The 26,043-nt window shown below is 37.4% G+C and overlaps 1 protein-coding gene across 1 annotated transcript in view; it reads left to right on the top strand.

The window, feature by feature from the left end:
* CEP85L (centrosomal protein 85L) overlaps nucleotides 1-25,839 on the top strand; it is a 151,760-nt gene extending 125,921 nt beyond the window's left edge. Inside the window, exons 9-13 of the mRNA XM_082855459.1 lie at nucleotides 1,753-1,870; nucleotides 2,417-2,467; nucleotides 18,607-18,711; nucleotides 20,793-21,024; nucleotides 25,169-25,839. Coding sequence (XP_082711585.1) covers nucleotides 1,753-1,870; nucleotides 2,417-2,467; nucleotides 18,607-18,711; nucleotides 20,793-21,024; nucleotides 25,169-25,332 — 670 coding nt within the window. The 3' untranslated portion in view covers nucleotides 25,333-25,839. The remainder of the gene's footprint in view (nucleotides 1-1,752; nucleotides 1,871-2,416; nucleotides 2,468-18,606; nucleotides 18,712-20,792; nucleotides 21,025-25,168) is intronic.
* The last annotated feature ends 204 nt before the right edge of the window (nucleotides 25,840-26,043 follow it).

The following is a 26,043-nucleotide window of genomic DNA, read 5'->3' on the forward strand; positions in this document are numbered from 1 at the left end:
CCCATTTCACCTGACTGCAGAGTAACAGATGCGGCCGTTTGCCATGCACCTTCCGAGTTTACTCACATATCTCTTGCCTCACAGGTCTCTTCGAATTTAATACAGTTAGAACTGCAGTGAATATTATTTGTTAGTATATTTTGTTAATGTATTTAAGCTGGAAAATTAATGTTGGATTCATGAAAAACCTAGAAAACTATGCTATATATGCATCTACATGTGCACTGTTTTGTAGAACTTAAAAAACCTTAATAAATTATCAACTATAAGTAGATAACACTATCCTGAAGAAGAAGACAATGAAGCAGCAAAAAACTAAATTTAATAAAGGCACTCTTTATGCTTCTATCAATTATATATAACTCAATGTAACTCACTTTTTTAGTCAAAATCCTCCCGATAATTCCATGTTAATATTGCTTTACTGCTATTTTCAAAGTCTTAAATATGCCTGGTCTACTTTTTTTTCCTTAGATTTCAGTGCAGAAAACCTCTGATTTCTGGGACAATTCAGTCTTCTGTGTTTCTAATCTCAGCTCCAAAAAAAATCCATATACCTTTGACTCTACCTTTATTTTTCTCCTGTTTTCTGCTTTCTTGGTCTTTAATTTCTTTTTATTACTCCACATCTTATATCCTATTCTCTAGTCTCAAAACAGCTTCCTGACCTCCATTAACTCAACCACATATCTTTTTCTTTAATCTTATGACAAAATGAAAAGAGGTAATGCGTTTGTTCTGTTTTATAGGGCATTACAATCATAAACTCAGGCTTTTAAACTCTTATGCTAAAAGCATAGCATAAGAAACTGTTAGGTCAAGGAATAAATATATCGGATTGTTGCTTTTCAAAGAGGAGGCCCCACTCAGCATCCAGTGCAAACTCTGGTCACCACAACGCCAATCACACCCATTAGGGCAGTGCACACTGAGGAAAGACGTGGCAGGGCATCCATCCTAAAAACAGCCCTCGCATCAAAAACGTTAGGCGCACGCAGGCTATACAGGGATGCTCCCACAAAAAAAGCCCTTCAGGACCACTAGGTAACTGTTTCTTCTAAACTCATACAGTCAGAGAAATATAAGTAAAATGAAGAAGCAGAGGAACCACTCCCAATGAAAAGATCAAGAGAATTCCCTGAAAGAATAAAGAATGAAACTGACCTCTCGTCTACTAGATCCCAAGTTCAAAAAGGAGGTAGTAAAAATGCTGAAGAAAATAAGAAAGGTTATTGATAGAAATGCAGATTACTGTAAAAAGGAACTAGATTGTTCCTCATATTAATGAAGGAGAAGTGTAATTCTGCTGATTTAGTCAACAATTATCTTTACAAACAAACTTTTGCTGAACTCAAAATGCAGGGCAAAAGACATGTATCCGTATTCTTAGGCTCCCTACCATAATCATCTTAATCAAGGAACTCTCCTTTGGGGGAGAGGGAAAGAACATGGCTTAGATTGCAGAGCTCAGATTAGGGTCATGAAGGACTTCACCAGGGCCTAATGTTGGCACATACTAAGCAACTCTTGACTCTGGTCTCGTATTTGCTATTTCTGAAAAGATAATCTGCCTGTGTTATATTTCTTATTTGTATGAAATATAGGTACTCAAACTTAGTCATCTGTTGTCTGTAGGCCTTGATTATTGCTTGCTTAAAAAATATTATAGACTCTAAGAAGAGACTTCGTTCATCTACCAAAATCAGCACAGAGAGCTTATTTTCTTCATATAATTGTGTCTTTCTAAAACAGTTTGCAGCAAAAAGTAGAAAGATGCCTTGAAGACGGAATTCGCCTTCCCATGTTAGATGCAAAACAGCTTCAGAATGAAAATGATAACCTGAGAAAACAAAATGAGAATGCTAGTAAGGTCAGTATATGTCTTTAGTAATGAAATATGATAGTGAAATCTATACTATATGGATACGTGCATAGATATATAATTTATCTAGTTTATTTGATTTATAGTTTTGCTAATATTTAATAGCTTATGGAATTTTTAGTTTGAATGTTTTTATTAGGAAAGAAAATAGCAGTTTAAGTAACTTTAATTTAAATTTAAATAAAAGCCAAACTAAAGTTATATTATTTCTTAGCAAAAACAAAAGGATATCTTTTTCCATCCTAAATTATTCAAAATCTGTCTCAAACTTATTTTTATAAATTGTAAAGATTAAAGTTTTATCAAGAGCTAGAGTAAGACGTTTACAGTTTTACATATGTGTGATCCAAATCATACGGCTGTTTAAAGGATACTTTGTATGAATACTTTTGTTAAAAAAAAACCCACACACACTTTGATTTAAAAAAATAAATTCATAATTCCCTGTGCTTTTGTTTTCTTGAAATTTGGTACTTCCAAAAAAGCAATGGAAAAAAAAAATTGATTCAGACTGATATATTTCCTATGTTGTAGATAATAGACCGCCAACAAGATGAGATTGACAGAATGATTTTAGAAATTCAGGTAAGGAATACTTTGTGCTTATTTTAATTTAGCTGTATGCTGATTTACTCTTAGTAATTGCATATCTAAAAAATATCAAAGCATATATGTTTTTGTATGAACATATTAATAACACTTGAGGTGACATTGCAAATTCTTTAATATTAATCTTTCAGTTCTTTAGAATGAAAATGATACTTGGTAAATCAGTTCTTCAAAAACTGTGAAAATTATTCTTCTCTATTCCTTACCTCTCCGCTTTTCAATTGGGTGCAGTCTATCTCTACTACTGAGAACACATTTGGTTAAGGTCATCAGTGATCTAAAATTAAAGACAATTAACTGTTTTTAGTCCATTGTAACTCAGCAAGAGCACTCTCCCTCCTAATAATTCTATATATTATTTTTCTGTATTATCAAAGTATGACACTTTGCATATTTGTGTCTGTATCTAGAGCTTAGGGTATCTGGCCCAAAATATAAACCAAAATTTGTAGATTAAGTGGATTTTCATTCTTTTATTGATTTGCCAGATATTTACCGAGCCCCTGCATATATGCCAGGCACTGTTCTTAGCACTGGAGATTCATCAGTGAACAAAGCAAGTCCCTGGCCATTCTAGTGGGGTGAGATGGAGAAAATGGAAACATAATGTCAAGTACGGATATGTACTATTATTTAAAAAAAAAAAGGAGGAGGATAGAGGGCAATGACAGATCATGCTGCATTATATGCAGTGGTCATGAAGTTTTCCCTGAAGAAGTAATATTTGAACATAGTTCTGAATGAAGATAAGCAGGGGAAGAACATTCTAGGCAAAGAGAGCAGCCAGTGCCCTGAATGTGCCTGGTGTGCTCTAAGACAAGCAAGAAGGCTGCTAGTCTGGAGTACAGTGATTGTGAGATATAGTGAGAGGTGACTGATGGTAGACAGTAGCCTGGGGCCAGATCACATAGAGGTATATGTCTTTGTATTTTATTCTTTGTGTGATAGAAAACCATTGGACAAATTTTGCTGAATAAATTATTTTTATATCTCCTAATTTGAGTATTCTCAAAACTGGAAGTAAAAAAGAAAAACGTAATGGTTTGAGTGTCAGAATTTATGGACAATCTGCTTTGTCTTTTGGCCATATTAAGTGATCTATCAGTTTAGTCAAACACTAGTCCAATTCAACAAGTGTGTGGTCTTATTGGATTGATTCACAGAGGTTATACTCTTTAGTGTGTATTCCTTCAGTTGTTCTGCAAGCCATTCGAATTACGAGATGGTTAGATTCCCTCAGCCATTATTATCTGACTTCTTATCATAGACCACAATGAAAGGAATTTCTCTTTCATTTGGTAACAATATCCAGGAGGTAAATCTAATAAAAGTTATCGCGATACAAATTAAGGACAGTCAACTTTGTCCTTTGGCATTGAAATTTTGGTGGATAAAACATGTAGGATTTATTGTTTTTAATTTGTTTATTTGTAGGATTTATTGCATACTCTCTCTCACATTATAGATGTTTAGTGTATATTTGTATTAATTGAAATGTGCATTTTCCCCATTTGTGGAAGCATCGTAATGCAATTTACTCTTACACATTAACGAAGTCTTTAGTCACATTTAGATATGACTATATATAAATGAATATGTAGAAGAATATATAATTATGTGCCATTCCATTCTTTGTTCTTAAAATGCTTGAGTTGACATTCTTTTATTTCTTCAAATTAATTACAGAATGGAAGTCAAATTAATGAGGTACATTTATTTCCAAATATTTGGGCCCAGACGGTATACTCATTAATTCTATTGTCTACCTTTGGAAGCAAAGCCTATCTTGTTTTGTTTTGTTTTGTTTTTTGTTCTTAGCCATTGTGACCATCTAGGTTTATAGGTCTAGGATATAGTTTCCTCACAGAGAGAGACAGCAAATGTTGATAACTGGCCAACTAAACTCCATGTATTTACCAAGATATTATTTGAAAATATCTTGAAAATTACAGATGGAGACAAATATGCCTCAGATAATGAGAAAATTTTTTGCTTAACATTACTTGTTTAAACTTGTTATTTTGGGGCCCTCACAGTTGAGAAGGCTAGGTTTTTTGTTTCATTTGTTATTTGGTGGTTTGTGATGGATATAAAAAGTGCGTAATCTGTAAAAACCTGAAATTTTCAGAATATTGCCTCTTCTGAAAAAATGAATACTAATTATTTACCTAGCATTGGAAACTGCAGAATCCTAAAGAGAACACTCTGGGTTGAAGAAGTATTCTTGTTGCTTTATACTATAGTCAATGGGCATGTCATCAAGTTGAACCACATAATAGAGCAATTCCTGTCAATTACTGATTATTTAAAGCTCCTAGCTTTTCCTTTTGCTTACATCAAGAATGGCCAACCTTAGTCCTATGTAGATGGTGATGTCCTTCCAACATGCTATAACTCTGTTTTATATTACTTCAAATTCCTTGGCATAGCCAAAATAACACAAAATACTTTATAATTAAGAACAACAGAGAACTTCCCAACCAATTTTAACATGAATTATGCATTTTAGCTATTAGTATAGTATTAAACTTATTGTAAAATGTCATTGCCATTGTAGTTTGCGTGTTTTGTTCCTCCATAGTGCTGGGAAGTTGTTCCATTTTGGGGTGTTTAGTAGACAAAGCCAACTTAGTATTATTCGAGTTTCATGTTTCACTGCTTCTTTATGTCCCTGCACACTGTTGAGAAGATCGAATTTGTTCGAAGTTCGTTTGGCTGATTTAGAGTACTGCATTGCCTTGGGTAGATGCAGGTTATTCTTACAGCTTAAATTTTATGACACAAAAAATAAAATCCCTTGCCATGTTTATTACGTCCAGTTTATAGGCAGTAAAAATAAGGCATTGTTATAGAGTGAAAATGCTATATTTAAAATACAACTATTGGGCTTCCCTGGTGACGCAGTGGTTGAGAGTCCGCCTGCCAGTGCGGGGGACATGGGTTCGTGCCCCGGCCCGGGAAGATCCCACATGCCACGGAGCGGCTGGGCCCGTAAGCCATGGCCGCTGAGCCTGAGCGTCCGGAGCCTGTGCTCTGCAAGCGGTGAGGCCACAGCAGTGAGAGGCCCGCGTACCGCAAAAAAAAAAAAAAAAAAAAAAAAAAACACAACTATTGAACTTCCCTGGTGGCTCAGTGGTTAAGAATCCGCCTGCCAATGCAGGGGACACAGGTTCGAGCCCTGGTCCAGGAAGATCCACATGCCGCAGAGCAACTAAGCCCGTGCACCACAGCTACTGAGCCTGTGCGCTAAAGCCCACAAGCCACAACTACTGAAGCTTGCGCACCTAGAGCCCGTGCTTCGCAACAAGAGAAGCCACTGCAGTGAGAAGCCCGTGCACCACAACAAAGAGTAGCCCCCGGTCGCTGCAACTAGAGAAAGCCCGCGTGCAGCAATGAAGACCCAATGCAGCCAAAACTAAATAAATAAAATAAATAAATTTAAAAAAAGAAAATAAAATACATGTAGTTTACTACCTTGCACCAGAACTCAAATAAATACTTACCTGGTTTAGGTCAGTGGCAAGTTTATTGATTCACAACTTTGGAGGTTTGGGGAGAAATCAGTCTTCTACTAGTTATATTGTATTTGTTGTTGAATATAGAAAAAGTTTTACTTCATGTAACAGTATATGCTGATTTTGAAATTGAGTTCAGTGTTATAAAAACACAGATTTATCTACTATTTTGTTCAGCCATCAAGATGATATTGTTAACTGGCATGAATACCTTGATTAGTAATTGATCCTTTAGAAATATTGCCTTTCCTTATATCCACGAAACCAGTGTAGCTAAAATGACTTCTCCTCTTACAGGTTTTTCTTCTGTCAATATATATACTATAAAAAGACATTTTGCAGTAGAATGTTTCCCATCATTTCCATAAACATGGCTACAGTCAGAATGTGAATGAGTTCTTCACTGGGCATTATTACCTTCCTTCCTATTTATCCCTCAAAAGGACATTTCACCCATATAACCTTGTTTCCAGTGAGCTGCTATCTTTATGTTATCATTCTAATCTTTTGGCAGAGGAGATACAAAGTAAAAAAGTTTGTTATGTTTACTTGTTTTCTCTAACATGTTAAAAAGTTTTCTCATTAAAAGAACCTACGCATTTAAATGGCCTTTCTGAATTGACAGCTATCAATGAATGATTATAATATTACAAAGTAAGAATGATACTTTTAAAAGTCTTTAAGACTGTTCACTTTTAATGGCATGGTTGGGACCACCAATCTCAAAACTGTGACAGTATGTCCTATTTATAACGCTTCAAGAGAAGATGTTTCCACAGCCTCAGAAGATTTTATTCCAATTTTTAGCAATCTCTCTTATTAAAGCTTTCATCAAACAGGTTTTTTCAGTAGATATGGTGAGAAAATGGATCATAATCCAATACAATGTCATACAGGCAGAATATAACTTTTCTTTAACCTAAATAAATATTGATTTAATGTTTTTCATTATTATCGTGTGATTTTATCTCCAATTTTTATGTTATCCTAGTTTTGTAATGTGTCCTGACATGAAGTTCTTTCCTCCCAAAGTTTTTTAATTTTTAAAAATTTTACCTATGTGTAAATGCTTTATATAATGCATGAAAAACTGAAAATTTCTCATCAGAAATCAATACTAATTTTTGAAAATCCTAACAGCCAAAAATATGTATTCTATCAAAGGAAAAGTAGATTTTTAAAATATAAGCTTTCTCTCTAGTCTTTGTACTTACAAAGAGAAAAAATCTTTAGTGTATAGGCCTTTTGTGTGCACAGTATAGTTGTTAATTAAAATCTTAGAATAAGATATGTAAAAGGTGGATTTAACTTTTGAAAAGTCAGTTCTTTGTGTCTGAGGTGGGAAGTTGCAGGAAGGGAGTCAGCTCACTTGAATCATGAAAGAGAATTCTTGAGCCTGTGCTATGAGTGGTCACCAAACCTATATGGATATTCAAAGTACTTGGGATGCTTTCTAAAATACAGATATCTGGACCCCATTGTGACTCTGATGAGTCAGTATCTCTGGGGTGAAGCTTGAAATAATGTATTATTAATAAGTTCTCTAGGCAGTTCTTCTTTATAGCCCAGTAGTAGTCCTAGTCCTAGAGGCTTTAGGAAGTATTGTACAATCCTCAGCTTGCTCATGGGACCACAAGTGGGACTTGACTGGAAAGACTGAGATTTAAGTTTTAAAAAAAGGATTTAATTCTGAGACACTAACCTTAGGTGTGTAATGGCACGTTTAAACTCTTTTGGTAGCTCTTGCTTTATAAGCCTGAGAAAATCATGACCTGGAAGAAAAGGAACCCAGGCAAGTGGTGCTTTTTTAATATTGTGCAGATTTTTTTTTTTTTTTTTTTCAGTACGCGGGCCTCTCACTGTTGTGGCCTCTCCTGTTGCAGAGCACAGGCTCCGGACGCGCAGGCTCAGCGGCCATGGCCCACGGCCCAGCCGCTCCGCGGCATGTGGGATCCTCCCAGACCGGGGCACGAACCTGTGTCCCCTGCATCGGCAGGCGGACTCTCAACCACTGCGCCACCAGGGAAGGCCCTGTGCAGATTTTTTAATAACGGTTTTATTGATATATAGTTCACACACCCTATAGTTCACCCATATAAAGTATACAATTCAGAGGGACTTCCCTCGTGGTCCAGTGGTTAAGACTCCACGCTTCCAACGCGGGGGGCTCAGGTTTGATCCCTGGTCGGGGAGCTAAGATCCTGCAAGCCAAGTGGCCAAAAATAAATATACAATTCAGTTATTTTTAGTATATTCACAGATGTATGGAACCAAGACCACAGTCAATTTTAGAGCATTTTTGTCACCTCCAAAAGTAACACCTTTAGCTGTCACTCTCTTAAACCCCATGCCCCCCTCAGCATAAGCAATCACTAATCTACTTCCTGCATTTATAGATTTGCCTGCTCTTAGACATTTTGTATAAATGTAATCTGTGGTCTTTTGTGACTCTTTCTCTGACCACACCAGTTGTTGAGCTCCATTAATTGCCAACACCCTGCTGTTTTCAGCAATGCCCTGTGGCATAAATTGCTTTAGACTGGTCCATTCTGGCTCCTTTGAAGGACTAGCTTCCTGGGTTAATGTTTGAGATTTTTACTGTTCCCAGGAGTGTCCTTCCCAGCTGTCTCTTTTACTGTTTCTCTCTTGCAAGCTAGCCAGCCTACAGTAGAGCCTGTTGCTCCAGTGAATCTAACACTGTCTTCCCAGCTGCCTTTGCCACAATCTCCCGCTGTTTTGAGAGTGCCCTTAGGATTGAACTTTATACTCTGTTGCAAAAGAATTCAGTTCCTTTAGGGAGACCTTCAGCGGTCTCTGTTCTGTGGTCTATTTCTCCCCAGGCAAAATCTCTGAGCCTAGTCATTGTGGGTGGGAACAATGTCAAGATTCTGAGTGACTCTAGCTGAGTGCTAGTGGAGGAAGGGTGCGCAGCAGCTCTAGGTCTCTCGGCTTGCCTCTTTCAGTGGATACTCCTGCCCCAGAAGCCAACGCAAGGGCAGTCAGGGCCCCAGTATTCTCGTGGCTACACCCCAGGTAAAGCCTTCCTCCCTTGAGGCGGCCTGGGCTCTGAAGAACGGAGCCCCCGCCTTTTGGCTGCACTTGCCTGGAACTTAGCTTCAGCTACAGATGAGAAGTGCTGACGCCCTGCCCTTCCTAGGAAGACAGCGGTCCAACTAGGAGCTGGGGGAGGGGGAGCCCTCTGTTCTTGGCTGTTCCAGTCTGGAGTTTCCATCTTGCTTAGCTGTGAGAGGGTAGGAATCAAGTGGATTTTGTTTCAAATACCACAGACTTCAGCTCTTCTGAGTTTTAGTAGCTTTTCTTTTTCTTTTTTTTTTTTTTTTTGCGGTACGCGGGCCTCTCACTGTTGTGGCCTCTCCCGTTGCGGAGCACAGGCTCCAGACACGCAGGCTCAGCAGCCATGGCTCACGGGCCCAGCCGCTGCGCAGCATGTGGGATCTTCCCGGACCGGGGCACGAACCCGTGTCCCCTGCACTGGCAGGCGGACTCTCAACCACTGCGCCACCAGGGAAGCCCCTAGTAGCTTTTCTTGAATATGTTTCTTCATTTGCTTGTATGAACCATTTCCAGAAGCTTTAACTGTGTTGTTTTATGGTTTTTCACCAGTTTCCTTGGGGAGCAGGTCTGAGGAGCTCCTCATGCCATCATGCTGAAAGCAGAGCCCTCAGGGAGATTATTTTTAAAATGATATCAGGTAACAAGGTGATAGTTAAGAAAGGAATTTGAGGTGTACACTATCTTCAATTATTATTAAACAGAAACCTAAAAAATTGCAATTTCTATGGTGCTTGCATATTCCTTAGTTTTACAGATATTTTGAAAATTCTCTTTTATCAGTATGGAAGAATGAGGAAAAGGAGTTTAATATTTGTCTACACTTAGGCCAAAGTGAGAAATAGAACCTCTGTTGCCAAATGCAGACGTGTCAGTGATGATGCTAGTGATGATATTACCTGTTACAGGAGCAGTTCTTTCTGGTTTATGTTTATTATCTCTAAGCCTCAACAGTGATCTTACAAGGTAAGGAAGAGCATATTTTTATACTTGAAGCTGCTGAGATTTAAAAGGTGTGCCCAAGGTCTCAACAGCTGAGATTCTAATTCATGTCTGTCTGACTTCAGAGTTTGTGCCTTGGGTGTTAATCCTGGATGTCTCAAAGTGAAAAGTCCCAAGAAAAAGAAAAAAAGATGTTAGTCTGATTTCTTCCTTGTATAAGCCTTAGGGGAGGGAATTGTTTTAAGGGTCTTTTCCTGGAATGAAAGATATTTAAACTGGAGCACACTGGGAAACTAGTCTTCTGCGGAAAGCATCTTATGCTCAGTTACCTAGAAGCACAATTTGGAAATTTTGTCTCCAAAGTGAAATCTTTTAGTACATTACACTCTACAGTGTGGTGGCATTATTTGCTCCTTGAGATGAATAAAATGCCTTTTTTTTCTGATACATTTATTTCAAGAGCTTTTTGCGGTACGCGGGCCTCTCACTGTTGTGGCCTCTCCCGTTGCGGAGCACAGGCTCCGGACGCGCAGGCTCAGCGGCCATGGCTCACGGGCCCAGGCGCTCCGCGGCATGTGGGATCTTCCCGGACCGGGGCACGAACCTGTGTCCCCTGCATCGGCAGGCGGACTCCCAACCACTGCACCACCAGAGAAGCCCTCAAGAGCTTTATAATGGGTACACTAAGGTCTTTGAACATTCCTTATCCAGTTCAGCACTTAGCACAGTGCCTTGTGCATAAAAGAGGCTCAGTAACTGTTTTGAATGAGTAAACACAGATTCTTACTTAAACAAAACTAGGTGTTAAATACTTTTTCATATTTTGTCATTTATTCACCAATTCAGGTCATTTAGTAATTGTTAACTGAGTTTCTACCATGGGCTAGGCACTCTTCTAGGGGATGACTAGTGAAAAGAGACAAAAAAACCTTTTTCCACAAGAAAATTCACCCATAATGCTGAATTTGGAACGGGCTCTTTTTTGTTGTTTTGTGTTGTTGTTGTTGTTGTTGTTTTTAATTTGGGGCCACACTGTGCATCATGTGGGATCTTAGCTCCCCGACCAGAGATTGAACCTGCACTGGTCCACTGGTCTGCCAGGGAAGTCCCTGGAATGGGCTCTTTTTTCCCCCCAGCTTTATTGAAGTATAGTTGACAAATAAAATTGTAAGATATTTAAAGATATCATTTATATCATATATATATATCATATATATATATATATAAGATATTTAAAGATATCATTTTAAGATATCATGGTGATTTGAAATAAGAAATGGGCTTTTAAATATTAGTATAAGAAGAAAGGAATTAGTGTTAGTTGCATAAGTATTTTGTACTAGGTAAAAGTAATTTAGGCTTTTTGATTGTAAGCAACAGAACCAATTCAATTTAGCCTAAGCAAAAATAGTAGAATATACTGTATTACAAGAATGCAGAGATATCTGTGGAATCCATAGGTAGGAATGAAGCCTGGCTTCAGGAAGGAAAAGGCTTTGTTGCTGCTCGCATTTCCCTCTGTTTCAGTTCTTTTCTGTCTCTGCAGACTGACTTACTTTCCTCCTTAACTCATATGGCAGACCATGGCTGTCCCACAGCCCTGAAGTTCTGTAGTTCATTTCCCGCCACCTGCAGAGACTAACTCATAGACTTTGGGTCTCACTTCCTCAGGTTTGGTCAAGTGTTCATTCAGCCTGACCCGGTGAGCTATAACCCAAGAATATAGAATCCCAGTACAAATATGACTACTTATGTATGATTCATGGGATTTGTGAATAGGCAGGCATCCAAAGGTATTGTCTACATATATACCACATAATTTTCACAGTACTTTACAAGGTTGGAAAATCTTTCTGATGAATTTGGAGCCTAGAAAGGTTGGATAACTTACCCATGATTATACAACACATAAGCTGTGCACCCAAAACCTAATTTTGTCTGACTCCAAAATCTTATCTTGTTACCATTAACTCTATACTTTCTTTCTTTCAAACTGTTATAACATTAGTTTCAGGTGTACAGAATAGTGATTTGATATTTTTATATGTTGCAAAATGATCACCACTGTAAGTCTAATAATTAACATCCATCACTACTTAGTAAATTTTTTTTCTTGTGATGAGAACGTTTAAGATCTACTCTCAGCAACTCAAATGTACAATACAGTATTGTTAACCATAGCCACCATGCTGTACATTACATCCCCAGGACTTATTTTAAAACTGGAAGTTTATACCTTTTGACCCCCTTTGCTCATTCCCTCCCCACTCCCACTCCCTCCCCTCTGGCAACCACACATCTGTTCTCTGTTATCTCTGAGTTGTTTTTTTTTTTAATATTTCACATATAAGTGAAATCATACAGTATGTGTTTCTCTGTCTAATTTATTTCACTTAGCATTATGTGCTCAAGCTCCATCCATGTTGTTGCAAGTGGCAAGATTTCATTCTTTTTATGGCTGAATAATATTCCTGTGTGTGTGTGTGTGTGTGTGTGTGTGTGTGTATTATATAAAATCACATTTTCCTCATCCATTCGTCCATTGAGGGACACTGAGGTTGCTTCCATGTCTTGGCTATTATAGATAATGCTGCAGTGAACAGTGGGGTGCACATATCTTTTCAAGTTAGTGTTTTCATTTCCGTTGGATAAATTCCCAGAACTGGAGTTGCTGGATCACATGGTAGCTCTGTTTTTAGTTTCCTGAGGAACTTCCAGGCTGTTCTCCATAGTGGCTACACCAATTTACATTTCCACCAACAGTGGAAGGGTTCCCTTTTTCTCTACATCCTAGCTAACACTTATCTCTTTTTGATAATAACCACCCTGACAGGTGTGAGGTGATCTCATTGTGGTTTTGATGTACATTTCCCTGATGATTAGTGAAGTTGAGCAACTTTTCATGTGCCTGTTGGCCATTTGAATATCTTCTTTGGAAAAATGTCTATTTAAACTTGTACCCATTTTAAATTGGATTTTTTTTTCAGCTCTTGAGTTGTATAAATTCTTTATATATTTTGGATATTAACCCCTTATCAGATACATTATTGGCAAATATTTTCTACAATTCTGTAGGTTGCCTTTTCATTTTGTTGGTGGTTTCCTTTGCTGTGCAGAAGCTTTTTAGTTTGATATAGCACCCTCCCCTTTTTATATTTTTGATGCCACAGTTTATCTTGTCTATCCATTAACAAATTATTGTAGTTATAGTTCTACTACTTTTGCCTTTTAACCTTCATAGTAGCTTTATAAGTGATTAACCTACCACCTTTACAACATTGGATTATTCTGAATTTTACAATATATTTACCTTTACTAGTGAGATTTATCCTTATCCTGTTACTAATTAGTACCCTTTTGTTTCAGCTTAAAGAGTCCCTTTAACATTTCTTGTGAGGCCAGTCTAGTGGTGATGAACTCCTTCAGCTGTTGCTTGTCTGGAAAACTCTTTATTTCTCCTTCAATTCTGAAGGACAACTTTCCAAGTGGAATGTTATTGGTTGGCAGTTCTTTCCCTCCCCTCCACCCCAGCACTTTGAATATATAGTGCCACATTCTTCTGGCCTGCAAAGTTTCTGCTGAAAAATCTGCTGGTAGCATCATGGGCTTTCCCTTGCATGTAATAAGTTGTTTTTCTCTTGCTGCTTGTAAGATTCTCTCTCTTTAACTGTTGACAGTTTCATTATAATGTGCCTTGCAGTGGGTCTCTTTGGATTCATCTTCTTTGGAACTCTTAGTTTCCTGGATCTGGTTGTCTGTTTCCTTCCCCAGGTTATGGAAGTTTTCAGCCATTACTTCACTTAAGTTCTCTGTCCCTTTCTCTCTTCTTGCTCCTCCTTCTGGAACCCCTATAATGTGAATGTTGGTCTGCCTAATGTTGTCCCATAAGTCCCTCAGACTATCTTCAATCTTTTTTTCTTTTTACTGCTCTCATTGACTGAGTTTCACTGCCCTGTCTTCAGATGTACTGATCCTTTGTTCTGCCTCATCTAGTCTGCTGGTAAACACCCCCTATTGTATTTTTCAGTTCAGTTACTGTACTCTTCAGCTCTGTGACTTCCATTTGGTACTACCTTATACTGTGTTGAAATTGTCACTTTGTTCTTGCGTTGTTCTCCTTACCTTGGTGAGCATCTTTATGACCATTACTTTAAAGTGTTTATCAGGTAAACCACTTTTCTCTTTTATTAAGGTGTTTTTCTGTGGTTTTATCTTATGCTTAAATTTGGAACATATTCATTTTCCTTGACTCTCTGTGTTGGCTTCTATGTACTAGATAAAACAGCTATCTCGCCCAGTCTTGAACGAATGGATGGCCTTGTGTAGGAGATGCACTTTTCTTAACTAGTTTTTAAAAAGGTGTTGAGAGAAAAATATTAAATTTTATTAAAAGAATATAGTCTTCTTATTAATGATTTCTAAATGCCATTATCTTGTTAAGTACGCATGCTCTTTATTGATTGCTATTTCTTATGATAGTAGCACTATTATCTTACCTTTTATGTGTAGTTACATATGCTATTGCAAAAATAGCGTGCTTGTATTAATAAAATCATAACAGTTACTATGAAGCCTTTCGACTGTTCTCAGCAATAAACTTAAAGTGACTGACTTATACCTTGTTTCTAGATAATTGAAATATGTACAATAAAATGACAATCAAAAGAATTCAGAGGAACTTGCTTTTTAAGATTTTTTTGGTTGTTTTTGTTGTTTGATTTAACTAGACACAATGAATTTAAGGTCTGTTGCATAAATCCTATTGTAATGTATAGGCAGGTTAGTAGACTAGTATATAAAAATTGCACATATTACCTTATTAGAAACTTTTCCAGTTTATAATCTAGGGACAAGTTTAGTTTCATTTGTGATATTTATGTTAAGGTTTATTTTGAAGACATGTAAACTACTTTCAAAAATATTGTATCATATTCCAGTGAGCAAGATTAAGAGGTACAGACTTGCAGTTACAAAATAAATGAGTCACAGGAGTGAAATGCACAGTGGGGGGAATATAGTCAGTAATATTGTAATAACTTTGTATGGTGGCAGATCATAACTAGATTTATCATGGTGATCATTTTGTCTTGTATAGAAATATCAGATCACTATGTCATGCGCCTCAAATTAACATAGTGTTGTAGGTCAGTTATACTGCTAAAATACACACAACACACACACACAGTGTCATATTTTCAAAAAAGGGGTTTGTTTCTTTCCTAGGATTCTCTATTTATACTTCTCTTGGTGATCTTACCCAGTCTTATGGCTTTAAATATAATGTGTGTGCTCACTACTCCCTACTTTTTATCTCCAGGTCAAAGTGCTCCCCTTATCTTACAATTTGTATATCCAATTGCCTTCTCAATGTCACCACTTGATGTATTAGACATAACATGTTCAAAACTGAATTTCTTATTCCCCTAAGCCAAAAAATAATAAACCTGCTACACCTTCCATATTTTCCACAGCTATTAATGACAGATCTGCCCTTCCATTTGCTCTGTCTGGAAACCTTAAGACTTATTCTTGACTTCTCTTCTGCCTTACATTTTGTGAGCAAATCCTGTTTTCTTCAAAATATGTCTAGCATCTGGCACCTTCTCCCGACCTCCACTGTTGTGCCCCTGTTGTGCCACCCTAGTTCAAGCATCCTCATTCTTTATCTGGATTATTTCTTTCTGCTGCCACCCTTGCTTGCCCACAGTGTTTTCTCAGCAACCTGAGTGAGCTGTTAAACAAATTTCAGATCACATCATATCTTCTTAGTACCCTTCAGTGGTTCCTTATTTTTTCCTGAGTTAAAAATCAAAGTTTGTAACATTGGCTTAGAAGAACTTATGCAATCAATTCCCCACCTCGCCTTCCTTCTCTGACTTGATCTCTTACTCTTTTCTGTCATCCTGGCTCTCTTGCTTTTTCTCAAACAGAAAAGAAACCATCCGCCTCAGAGCCTTTGCACTGACTGAAACATAGTCTCTAGATACCTATGGGACACAGTCTCTCACCTCCTTCAAGACTTTACTCAGCTGTCACCTTTTTCCATGAGCCCTTATTCTACCCCATTTGAGATTTTAACCCCCCTGCCTCACCATGCCCTATTTATTCTCCAAAGCACGAGGCAAGTCCCAGTGTGTGATGCTACGTAACTTATGTATTTATTATGTTTATTTTCTTTGCTCTTTTCCCTCCTAGTGCAAGTTCCACAAGGACCAAGTGTTTTGACTGTTGTGTTCATTGGTGTACCATCCAGTGAACAGATAGTGCTTGGCTGTAATTTCTGCTAAATGAATGATTGTAGGAAGGAATGTGTTTGTGGAACTCTTGTATGGCGTGTGGGGCGGGGTGAGGTTGGTCGCTTGCTGTGTTTCTATGGTAAAACTGCTAACTTCAGTGGCTTTCAAAACACTTCCTTCTAAACTGGGTTTGTGGAGTACATAGAATGCGCTGAGTCAGGCACGTTTGGCTTTCCTTCATTGGAGCTGTTTGTATATGCGCCAAAAAATGGTTAGCATTTCTGGATATTTACATCAAAATAAGAAATGAATTTAAAACCACTTTCAACTGCAAGAATGATTGTGATCAACATCTGTGGATTAGTAACTGAGACTTTAAAAAAATCGTTATTAAACAGGAAATTTAAAGAGAAATTGTAGACATTTAAAAATGATTTCGTTTTTAACTTCAGTAATCCCATTCTAAGCTTAGTAGAGATTCCGCTCACCTTGCTTTTTTCTTAAACTTTAGACGTGCTTTTTCATACAATTTGGGATAGAGAAGTAATTAATCTTTTAGGTGAAATGTTATTGTCAGACAGCTATAGCACTCACACCTAGTATTATCCTATAAGATGTACAGCATTTGGTCTTACTAGAATGTGTCTGTGAACTCTTTCTTCTATTAAAGGGCTACTTGATTAGTGCCTTTGAACCTAACCAACATAACACGTTAAGCTTAATGTATTTCCCCAATTCAATTTTCCTTCTTATGACAGACAGCAGTACTACCAGACATTTCTGGTGTATTCTGATGGAGATTACCTTTTTCTTCACTGATTTAAATTTAGTCTTACACAGTAACGTATTAGTCAGATTTATTAGCTACTTATTAGTCACATTCAATATGATAAAAATAAAAACCACTATAATCTTCTAAAGAATTATATTACAACATTGTGAAAATACCTCTCTTGGGTTCTGTTTTCACTGTTAAAATATGAGATTTAGAGTAGTTTATTTGTGGTGCCTTTCTTCTACGATTGTAATAAAATAAACAGTCACAAATCTTAAGAAAATTTAGGATGAATTCTAGATTTTGGCCGAATAATCTTGTCATGCCAGTAAGTATGAGTTTTTAGCTAGATAAATAAATCCCAACATATCATTCAATCAAATGGGTTTTGATTCAGTTACAAAGGAATTTCAATATCCAAAAATATATATTTTCAGATAGCCCATGTGACTTTGTACTGTGGAATTGATCTTTGTGGAATGTAAAACAAGTTTTCCCTGGAAGAAAATGTACTTGTTATAGAACTTGATTCATTTGTATCCAACTTTTGAGTAATTAAATATAGTATTTTTACAGAGTTTAGCAGACAAATGAAATTAAAAAGCAACAAGGTTGAATACTGTTACTGAGAAAACTGTTTTATATTTAGAGTCTTATCTCAACCCGTGGTGACAGCTATCCTCTCTTATTCCATCCAGAGATAATGTGAGGGGAAAAAAAAAACCTTCACAGTAGATTGTGTGCTATTTAGGTCATCAGCATTCTGAAGTATTTTCAGAGTTGAGACTAAATATAGACCTGAAGCAAAAAATAATGAAATTTCTTCTTTAGTCATGTTTATTGATCTTGTGGTTTAAAAGGGGAAAAGTTGATAGAAAAAAAAATCACTGATAAGTACAAGGTTTATGGCAAGTTCTTTGGTGTGTAGCTGAAAGTCAGATTTATAAGCTGAAATGACCCAAGCACTCTTAAAATATCCTATATTCTGCTTTGGTATACTCAAGATTATCTCACAATAGTATCATGTCTGAATAATTTTATAATGGAATTAAGAGAGATTAGTTTATCTAAGTCCCATAATAGACCTTTGCCCTGAATTGAACATATATTCACAGCTTGGAATACTATACACTGAGAGAGGTTGTTTAGCTGTTTCAAATGATAGAAAACAGGGATAGTCTTACGATCTTATTATCTTGTACCTTATTAATCATAAGAAAAAGGGTTTTTTTAAAGTATAGATTTGCTAATACACTCCCAATATATAAACAAAAGTCAATAAAATAAGAACTGTTTGTAATATAGTTGTTAAACAGCAACATTAGATTTAACATGTTTTACCCAGATTAAAAACTGTCTTGGTAAAGATGATATTTTCTCCTTCCTCCCTCCTCCCCTGCTTTGGAATTATCCACTCTAGAAGTAATATGGGTTGATTGAAAAGTGAAGGCATCATCTTCCAAGGGGTGAGGGAGGTCAGAACATCTAAAGTATTCAGAGCCAGTATTCCTGGTTACCTACCTGATTGCATTTTGCTTTAAGCATTAACATGCTTTGCAATTCTCTTTATTCTAGTCTATGCAAGGGAAGCTTTCTAAAGAAAAATTGACTACTCAAAAGATGATGGAAGAGCTGGAAAAGAAAGAAAGAAACCTTCAGAGATTAAGAACATTGCTTGATGTGAGTAAAAGAAATTCAGATAGCTTTCAAGGATGATTCAGTACCTACTTAAGTTAAAGCAAATGCCTATTTTGTACATATTCATAAATCACTTTTTAATTGAAGACTTGATTTGATGTGCCAGTTAATTAAATCCATTAGGTTTCTTACTAAAATTATAATCTAAAATACAAACTTTTATTTTTCTAATGTCTTAGAAACAATTGCCCAAACTTAACTATAGCAAAGTCAAATGGTATACAGAGATTAGATCCTAAAGTCATCAAATGATGCATAAGTTGAATATAAACAAAATTACCCTTGAAAATCCTTAAGGGAAGGTGCAATGTAGACACTTCATCACTGGAACAGGTCACACTTTCTTCATTTAATTATGAGATGAAATACTTGGCTTGCATTTAAGGACATGTTATATAAAAAATGCTTATTTTAGTTTTTGAGTTGTCATCATGACATTTTCCTCTAAATACTTAGGAATGCATCTCCAAAACTTAGGGACAGTTTCCTATATAACCATTTCACCATTGTCACACCCAATAAGAATAATAATTTTCCTTGGCGTTTGATAATACCTAGTCTTATGAAAATTACCCCCTTCTTCCCCAAATGTTTTTTTTTTAATATCTTTATTGGAGTATAATTGCTTTACAATGGTGTGTTAGTTTCCGCTGTATGACAAAGTAAATCAGCTATACATATACATATGTCCCCATATCCCCTCCTTCTTGCTCCCCAAGTGTTTTTTATAGTGGCTGTTGAAACAAGCATTCAAACAAGGACCGTGTGTTGTGTTTCATTTTGTCTTATAAACCTAAAGTTTCTTTCTTCTCCCTGAAGAAACTGGGCATTTTGTCTTACAGACTTGTAAACTTGTCACACCTAGATTTGTCTGATCGCTTCCTCATGGTGTGGTTTATCTTGTTCTCTCCCCCCTGTATTTCTTGTAAGCTAGGAGTTAAAGCTAAAGATATTAGATTCAGTGCAGACATTTTTTGGCATAAATACTTTGTAGGTATTGTTCACATCATCAAATTATATGTGTTTGTTTATCCCACTGTAAGTGTCACAAGTACCCATCTCACTGGGTTAAGGTGGTGACAGACTGATTCTTTCCATTGTAACATTGTAGCCTCTGCAGTCAGCAGTTAATGGGGTTGTTGATACTTAGGCAAGTGTGTGGATGTGCAGTTTGCCAGCAACCTTTCCCTTGATGGTTTTAGCTTACACCAGTGATCATTGTCTGAATCATTAGATGATTAAAACAACAGTAATTTTTTCTAATTATATCATTCCCTTTACATTTATTAGCTGGCATTTGTCTGTAAAAATTTGTATTTTCCTCATCAACCCAGGCTATTTGGCTTTTCTGAAATACAGTTCCAACTGGAAAGCTAGTTAAACTTACCTTTAATTAGCAGTTTTCAGGATGAGGAGTAAATGGTGATAATTTGGGGAAGAGGTGAGCGTAGCCTTTTCTGAGCATAATAAATCATGAGTTTGTACTGATACTTCCAATTCAAATTTAACAATTCAGAGTTGTTTGGCGTTTTTTTTCCCTTTGATTTTATATTTTTATTTCTTTTTCTCTTACACTGAAAAGTTTGGTTCCTGTCAACATTAATATAGTAACATATATACTTTTTTCCCAATGTACAAAGAATAGTTTCAGAGTAACTAAATCACTGTGGCTACTAACAATAAAACTGTAGGATGAGGTTTAAGTTTTCTTTGCAGTTCTTTTTGTTCTTGGGATACATTTCATAGCAAAATATATACACAACCAAGGTACTTTTTATGTGAGATCATGAGAGACCCCCTAGAAACTGAGGCTGTTTGAATTCACGTTTCCTCTCTCAGGTTTACTCTAGGCCATCAGATGGCACCGTTTCCACTATTTAAATTCTTTTTCTCTCCCTTTTTATTTTTCCTGCTATATGTATGCAGTTAAATTTGGTTAATGTGCATGTAATATTCCGCTGTTTTCTTTATAGAATTGGATGAGGGATTGTTAACTTTTATGGCTTTTGAGTACCTTTCCTCTGTTCTAACAACCAGATTTTTGTTTTCTTTATCCATTGCAGAACCAAAGACAAACAGAAGAGACCTGCTCCTTATTGGATCAGGGCCAGGAAGCAGACCAATCCAGGCAGCAGACCATTCTTTCCAAAAGGCCACTATTTGATTTGAGTGTGATTGATCAGCTGTTCAAGGAAATGTCCTATTGTTTGTTGGACTTGAAGGCATTGTGTAGTATTCTTAATCAGCGTGCTCAGGGCAAAGAGCCTAATCTTTCATTATTACTGGGAATCCGATGTAAGTGGCTAATGACTTGTTCTTACTGTATTTCTTAACAATTAGAAATGTGTCTTCATGAATCGGGAACTTCTGACTGCCTTTTCCCTATTTGTTTTTATCTCCTTTCGTACTTAGATTTATATATTTATGAATCAATCTGTGGGTCTGAATACCTGTTCCTACTTCATTGCTAGAACTTGCCTCATTATGTTTATAGAAATGAGCAGGGTCGTAGTTGATATGGACTGCCACTCAGAAGAATGCCTATAAATGTGCCTGCTAGGAGATGTTTCCTATGCTGATTCTGTTAATATGTGACTGGAATGGTAGTTGGGTGTGATTTCCTGATTACTCTTCTAAAAGTAATGATTCTCTTTGCTTTCATGTGGCAGTTGTATTAAATTAATGACCCAGCCATCAGTCCACTGGTAAAATATTTGAGAGAAGGTACTCGTAAGCTTTCTTACGTATGTTCTATGGCAACTGTCTAATGTAAGTGCCAATGCTGTCACATGAGCCAGTTTTCATGGCCCATAGATCTGTTGCCCTTGTGATGCACACCTGCTGGCTTTGTCCCTTCCAATGTGACACCCACTCATTCTGCCTCAGTTCTGCCTTCCTGAACACATAATGGTGAGAACCGCCACAAGAATATCCTAGTGTCTCTTCCCGTCTGTGCTAATTTTGCTGGAACACTCAACTTACATGGCTCTAAATTATTATAATATTGACATGTTGGTCTCTTTTTAATATGGAGGAAATGGACTTCAGTAAGGAGATATGAGTGGAGTAAGACCATAGTGTTTATGTACCAACATGTTTGTATTGAGTAATTGCCTAATAATATGGTTAATATGTGACTGAGTGGAGACTAGTTTTGTTTCCAGTTTCATCAAAAAGATTCTGCCGTCTTGCCTCATAGTAGTTATTTTGGCAAACCAAATAATACTCCTTATCGAAGTATCTCACTTGTTAAATAAAACATGTAACTGTACTCAGAGATGTCAGCAGAATTTTCCCCTCCACTTCATAAATGTGAGAACACATATATGAGTGTGGGTATGTAAAAAACACTTTTTTAAAAAAATTGAAGTATAAGTTGATTTACAGTGTTGTGTTTTAGTTTATGGTGTACAGAAAAGCAATACAGTTATACATATAAAATACTTATTCTTTTTCATTTTAGCTTATTATAAGACATTGGATATAGTTCCCAGGAAGACCTTATTGTTTATTTTATATATAGTAGTTTGTATCTGCTAATCCCAGACTCCTAGTTTATCCGCCTCCCGTTTTCCTCTCTGGTAATGAAAGGTCTGTCTTCTATGTCTGTGAGTCTGTTTCTGTTTCATAGATACATTCATTTGTGTCATATTTTAGATTCCACATATAAGTGATATCATATGGTATTTGTCTTTCTCGTTCTGACTTACTTTGCATAGTATGATAATCTCTAGGTCCATCCATGTTGACGCAAGTGGCATTATTTCATTCTTTTTATGGCAGCTCTATTTTTGGCTTTATGAGGAACCTCCATACTGTTCTCCGTAGTGGCTGCACCAATTACATTCCCACCAGCAGTGCAGGAGGGCTCCCTCTTCTCCACAGCCCCTCCAGCATTTGTTGTTGTGGACGTTCTGATGGCGCCCATTCTGACCGGCGTGAGGTGACACCTCCTTGTGGTTTTGACTTGCATTTCTCTGGTAGTTAGCGACGTTGAGCAGCTTTTCATGTGCCTGTTGGCCATCTGTGTGTCTTCTTTGGAGAATTGTCTATTTAGGTTTTCTGCCCATTTTTTGATTGGGTTGTTTCTTTTTGAAAGACACTTCAATGTTTAAGTATATTCACTCACTCAGGAAACATTTATCAGATGCCTTCTATGGTCCAAGCACTAAGGTGCTGATAACGCAGATAAGTTGAATACAGCCCTTGCTCACACATTCATCAAAATATTACAGCATTGTGGTAAGTACTGTAATTGAAATGTGATAAGAGGGCAGTGGGAGCACAGGGGGAAAACCAACTAAATCTACCTGGGAAGGGCTGTGAAGGCTCCATGGAGTAGCTGGTGTTTGGCTTGAATCTTAAAGGAGGAGAGGTTTGCCAGGTGAACATGGGGTGTTTAGTTAGCAGTGATCTCTTGGAGCAAGAAATAAAAGCTCACACACAAAAGACCAGTTTTCTCCACCATTTTAGAGCTGGTCACCCCTTCAGTTACTTTGTAACCTTCTACATCTGCACTGTCCTGTGTAGCATTTATTACTTTTTCAGTACCAGGATAAGAGCGTGCTCCTAATGTGAACAGAAGGGAGACTCAGCACCTCCCCCACACAGTGTACAGCCCTTCCAGTCTTCAAAGTCTAACCCCAGAGCCCTTACCTTATAGGCTGGCATTTGCAAATTTGACCAGCCAACTAATTTCTCAAAAACAATGGAGGTGTTTTGAACCTTTATCTCATCACTCCATCAGTTATCTGTTGATACTGTTCACCCCACCCTTCTTAAATCTGGGCTACCATGGTTTCCATGACATCATTCTCTAGGCTCTGCTTCTACTTTTATGACTGCTCAGCCTCAATCTGTGAAATTCTCCACCACTTAAATACTGGCAGTCGCCCAGGAAACTTTTCTTGTTGGTCTTTTTGTTTCTATTTACTTTCTCTGAGTAATCTTGTACATATGCACTTGTTTGCTGTTTTCTCTACACCTTTGACCCATACAGACATTCATCTCTCACTGCCTAGAATGTCCCTTTTGTCCTGATTGTACTCACCTGTATATTAGGACCAGCAGTTTCACAGGTATCATAGACTCAATATGTTTGAAACAGAACCTACTTTTCTTTCCTCCCTACCCTAAACCCGTTCCTCCTCTCAATAAGTAGAACCACTATCCACCTATCACCCCAACCCAGATTTTATCCTCCACCCTACTCATTCCGCCATCTGTGTCCCGTGTCCAGTCCCTGGCCCCTTTCCAAGCTGATTGATAATCGAACTTCTTCATGTCTATGAGTCCCTTCCTACTTGTGACGTTTATTCCTGCTGCCACATCTCCACTGCACTGTTGCCTTAATTCAAGCTTTCGTAGCCCTTCGTCTGGACTGGTTTCTCTGCCAAGCCTGTGCCCTCCCCACCCCAGTCCATCTTTACATTGCTGCCAGAGCCATCTGTCTAACCTGTGATTCTGATTTCCTAATACCCTCCCTGAGAATAGAGATAAAGGTGGCTCCCACCTGCCTCTCCAGCCTTGTTTCTTGGAACTCCCCTCTCTAAATTTGTGTTCTGCTATTTTAGAGCTGGTTTTCTTGATGTTTCTCAATTTCTGTCAGACTGTTTTGTTTTCTGCTTCTGTATACCTTTGTTCATTCTGCTTCCTTGTCCCATTCAGTGAACCTGTCCCCTCTCCAGTGAGGCCTTTTTTTTTCTCTTCTTTGTGCTAATGTAGCCTTTGTGTAATGGCAGGTCACCTGTGGTACCTGACTGAATTTACTTGTTTGTGAAACTGTATGTAAATCATTAAGAATAAGCCACTATATGCAGTATTTTGCTGACCTCAGCACTCAGCATAGTGCCCAGATCATGATTCATGAACAGTAAAACAGTTCAATTAATGTTTGTTATAAATAACAAGTTATCTGACTCTTATGCCTCCAATTAATTAAAAGCTAGCTAACTCAGGGCCTTACCCTCAGTGATTCAGCCATTGGGCAACTAGCTGTCAGCTTGATTCAGTTGTTTAGAATCATAGGGTCCCAACCCCCCCCCCCCCACACACACACACACACTCGATTGTTAATACTTTGCAGTCTGTAAAAATATAAGATAATGCCCCTCACCACACAGTGATTTTCAGATTTTTGTTTCTGAGTTTGAAGAGAGCTGTTAGAGCATGTTCCTTTTTACTTTTGGAGTATTGTCATCCATTAAACCTGTTGAATTTGTGTGTTATCACTGTATGAATTTAATGCATTTTAGTTAGCAAAATTTTAAAAGGACCAAGTAGGTAAGATGCATTTACTATTGAGTGATGCATAATTTAAACCTGAGCCTGACTTGTATTCAGTATACAGCATTATATTTACAATGATAATAAGTTGAAAATCCTAAAATGACTTTGTTCCCAAAAAATGTGAGATTTTCTCCATGTTTTATTTCCACAGCAATGAACTGTTCAGCTGAAGAGACTGAGAATGACCACAGCCCAGAAACACTCACTAAAAAACTGTCAGATGTATGCCAGTTACGGAGGGACATAGATGAATTACGGACCACGATATCAGACCGCTATGCTCAGGACATGGGAGACAACTGTGTAACCCAGTGACCAGTGTTGGTCCCACAGCAATAACGACCCATTGTTACATGCTGCTGTGCTAGGTTCTTCACATTTCTTTTAGGAGCCATGATAGAAGCTTGCAGGTGACATACGACTTGCACATAAATATTTTTTTCTGTGGATTTGTTCTGTTGGGGAGGAATTGGGATGTGAGGAAGTATCGAAGGGGCTTATCTAATCAGGAAAAAAATTAAATTACCATTTGAAAAATATGATAAAATGTATAAGAAAAAAATTTCTGTATTCTCAAACTACTGATTGTAGGACCAAGCTGTGAAGAGTGCCCTTCAGATAAAGGGATAGGATTTCTTTTAATCCTGTAGTTTTTGTGTGTGTGTGTGTGTGTGTGTGTCTGTATGTGTGTGTGTTCACAAAATTATAAAGATTTCTAGGATCAAAGCAAAGCTTCTAAGAAAGGCACACACTGTATTCTTGTGCTGCTTCTTTTTTCATGGAGAAGCTTGTGTTGTACTTGGGGTTTTCAAGGGCTGGCTGAACGAGCAGGCAAGTGTTCAAATAGTAGTACAGCAGGCGAAACCATCTGTGTTTGAACAATCCCTGTGCTGAGATGGTGAGGTTGTAGGGTTGGGTTGATTTTAGTACTGTAGATAGGTCAGCTGTTTTTCCAGAGTGCTTGTGAATTGCTGAAGAGATGTGAAATTTTGATGTGATGGTTTTCCCGTTAGCATTGTAATGTAT

The sequence above is a fragment of the Leucopleurus acutus genome (genome assembly GCF_964270905.1).
Source record: "Leucopleurus acutus genome assembly, chromosome: 15".
In the NCBI taxonomy this organism is placed as follows: Eukaryota; Metazoa; Chordata; class Mammalia; order Artiodactyla; family Delphinidae; genus Leucopleurus; species Leucopleurus acutus.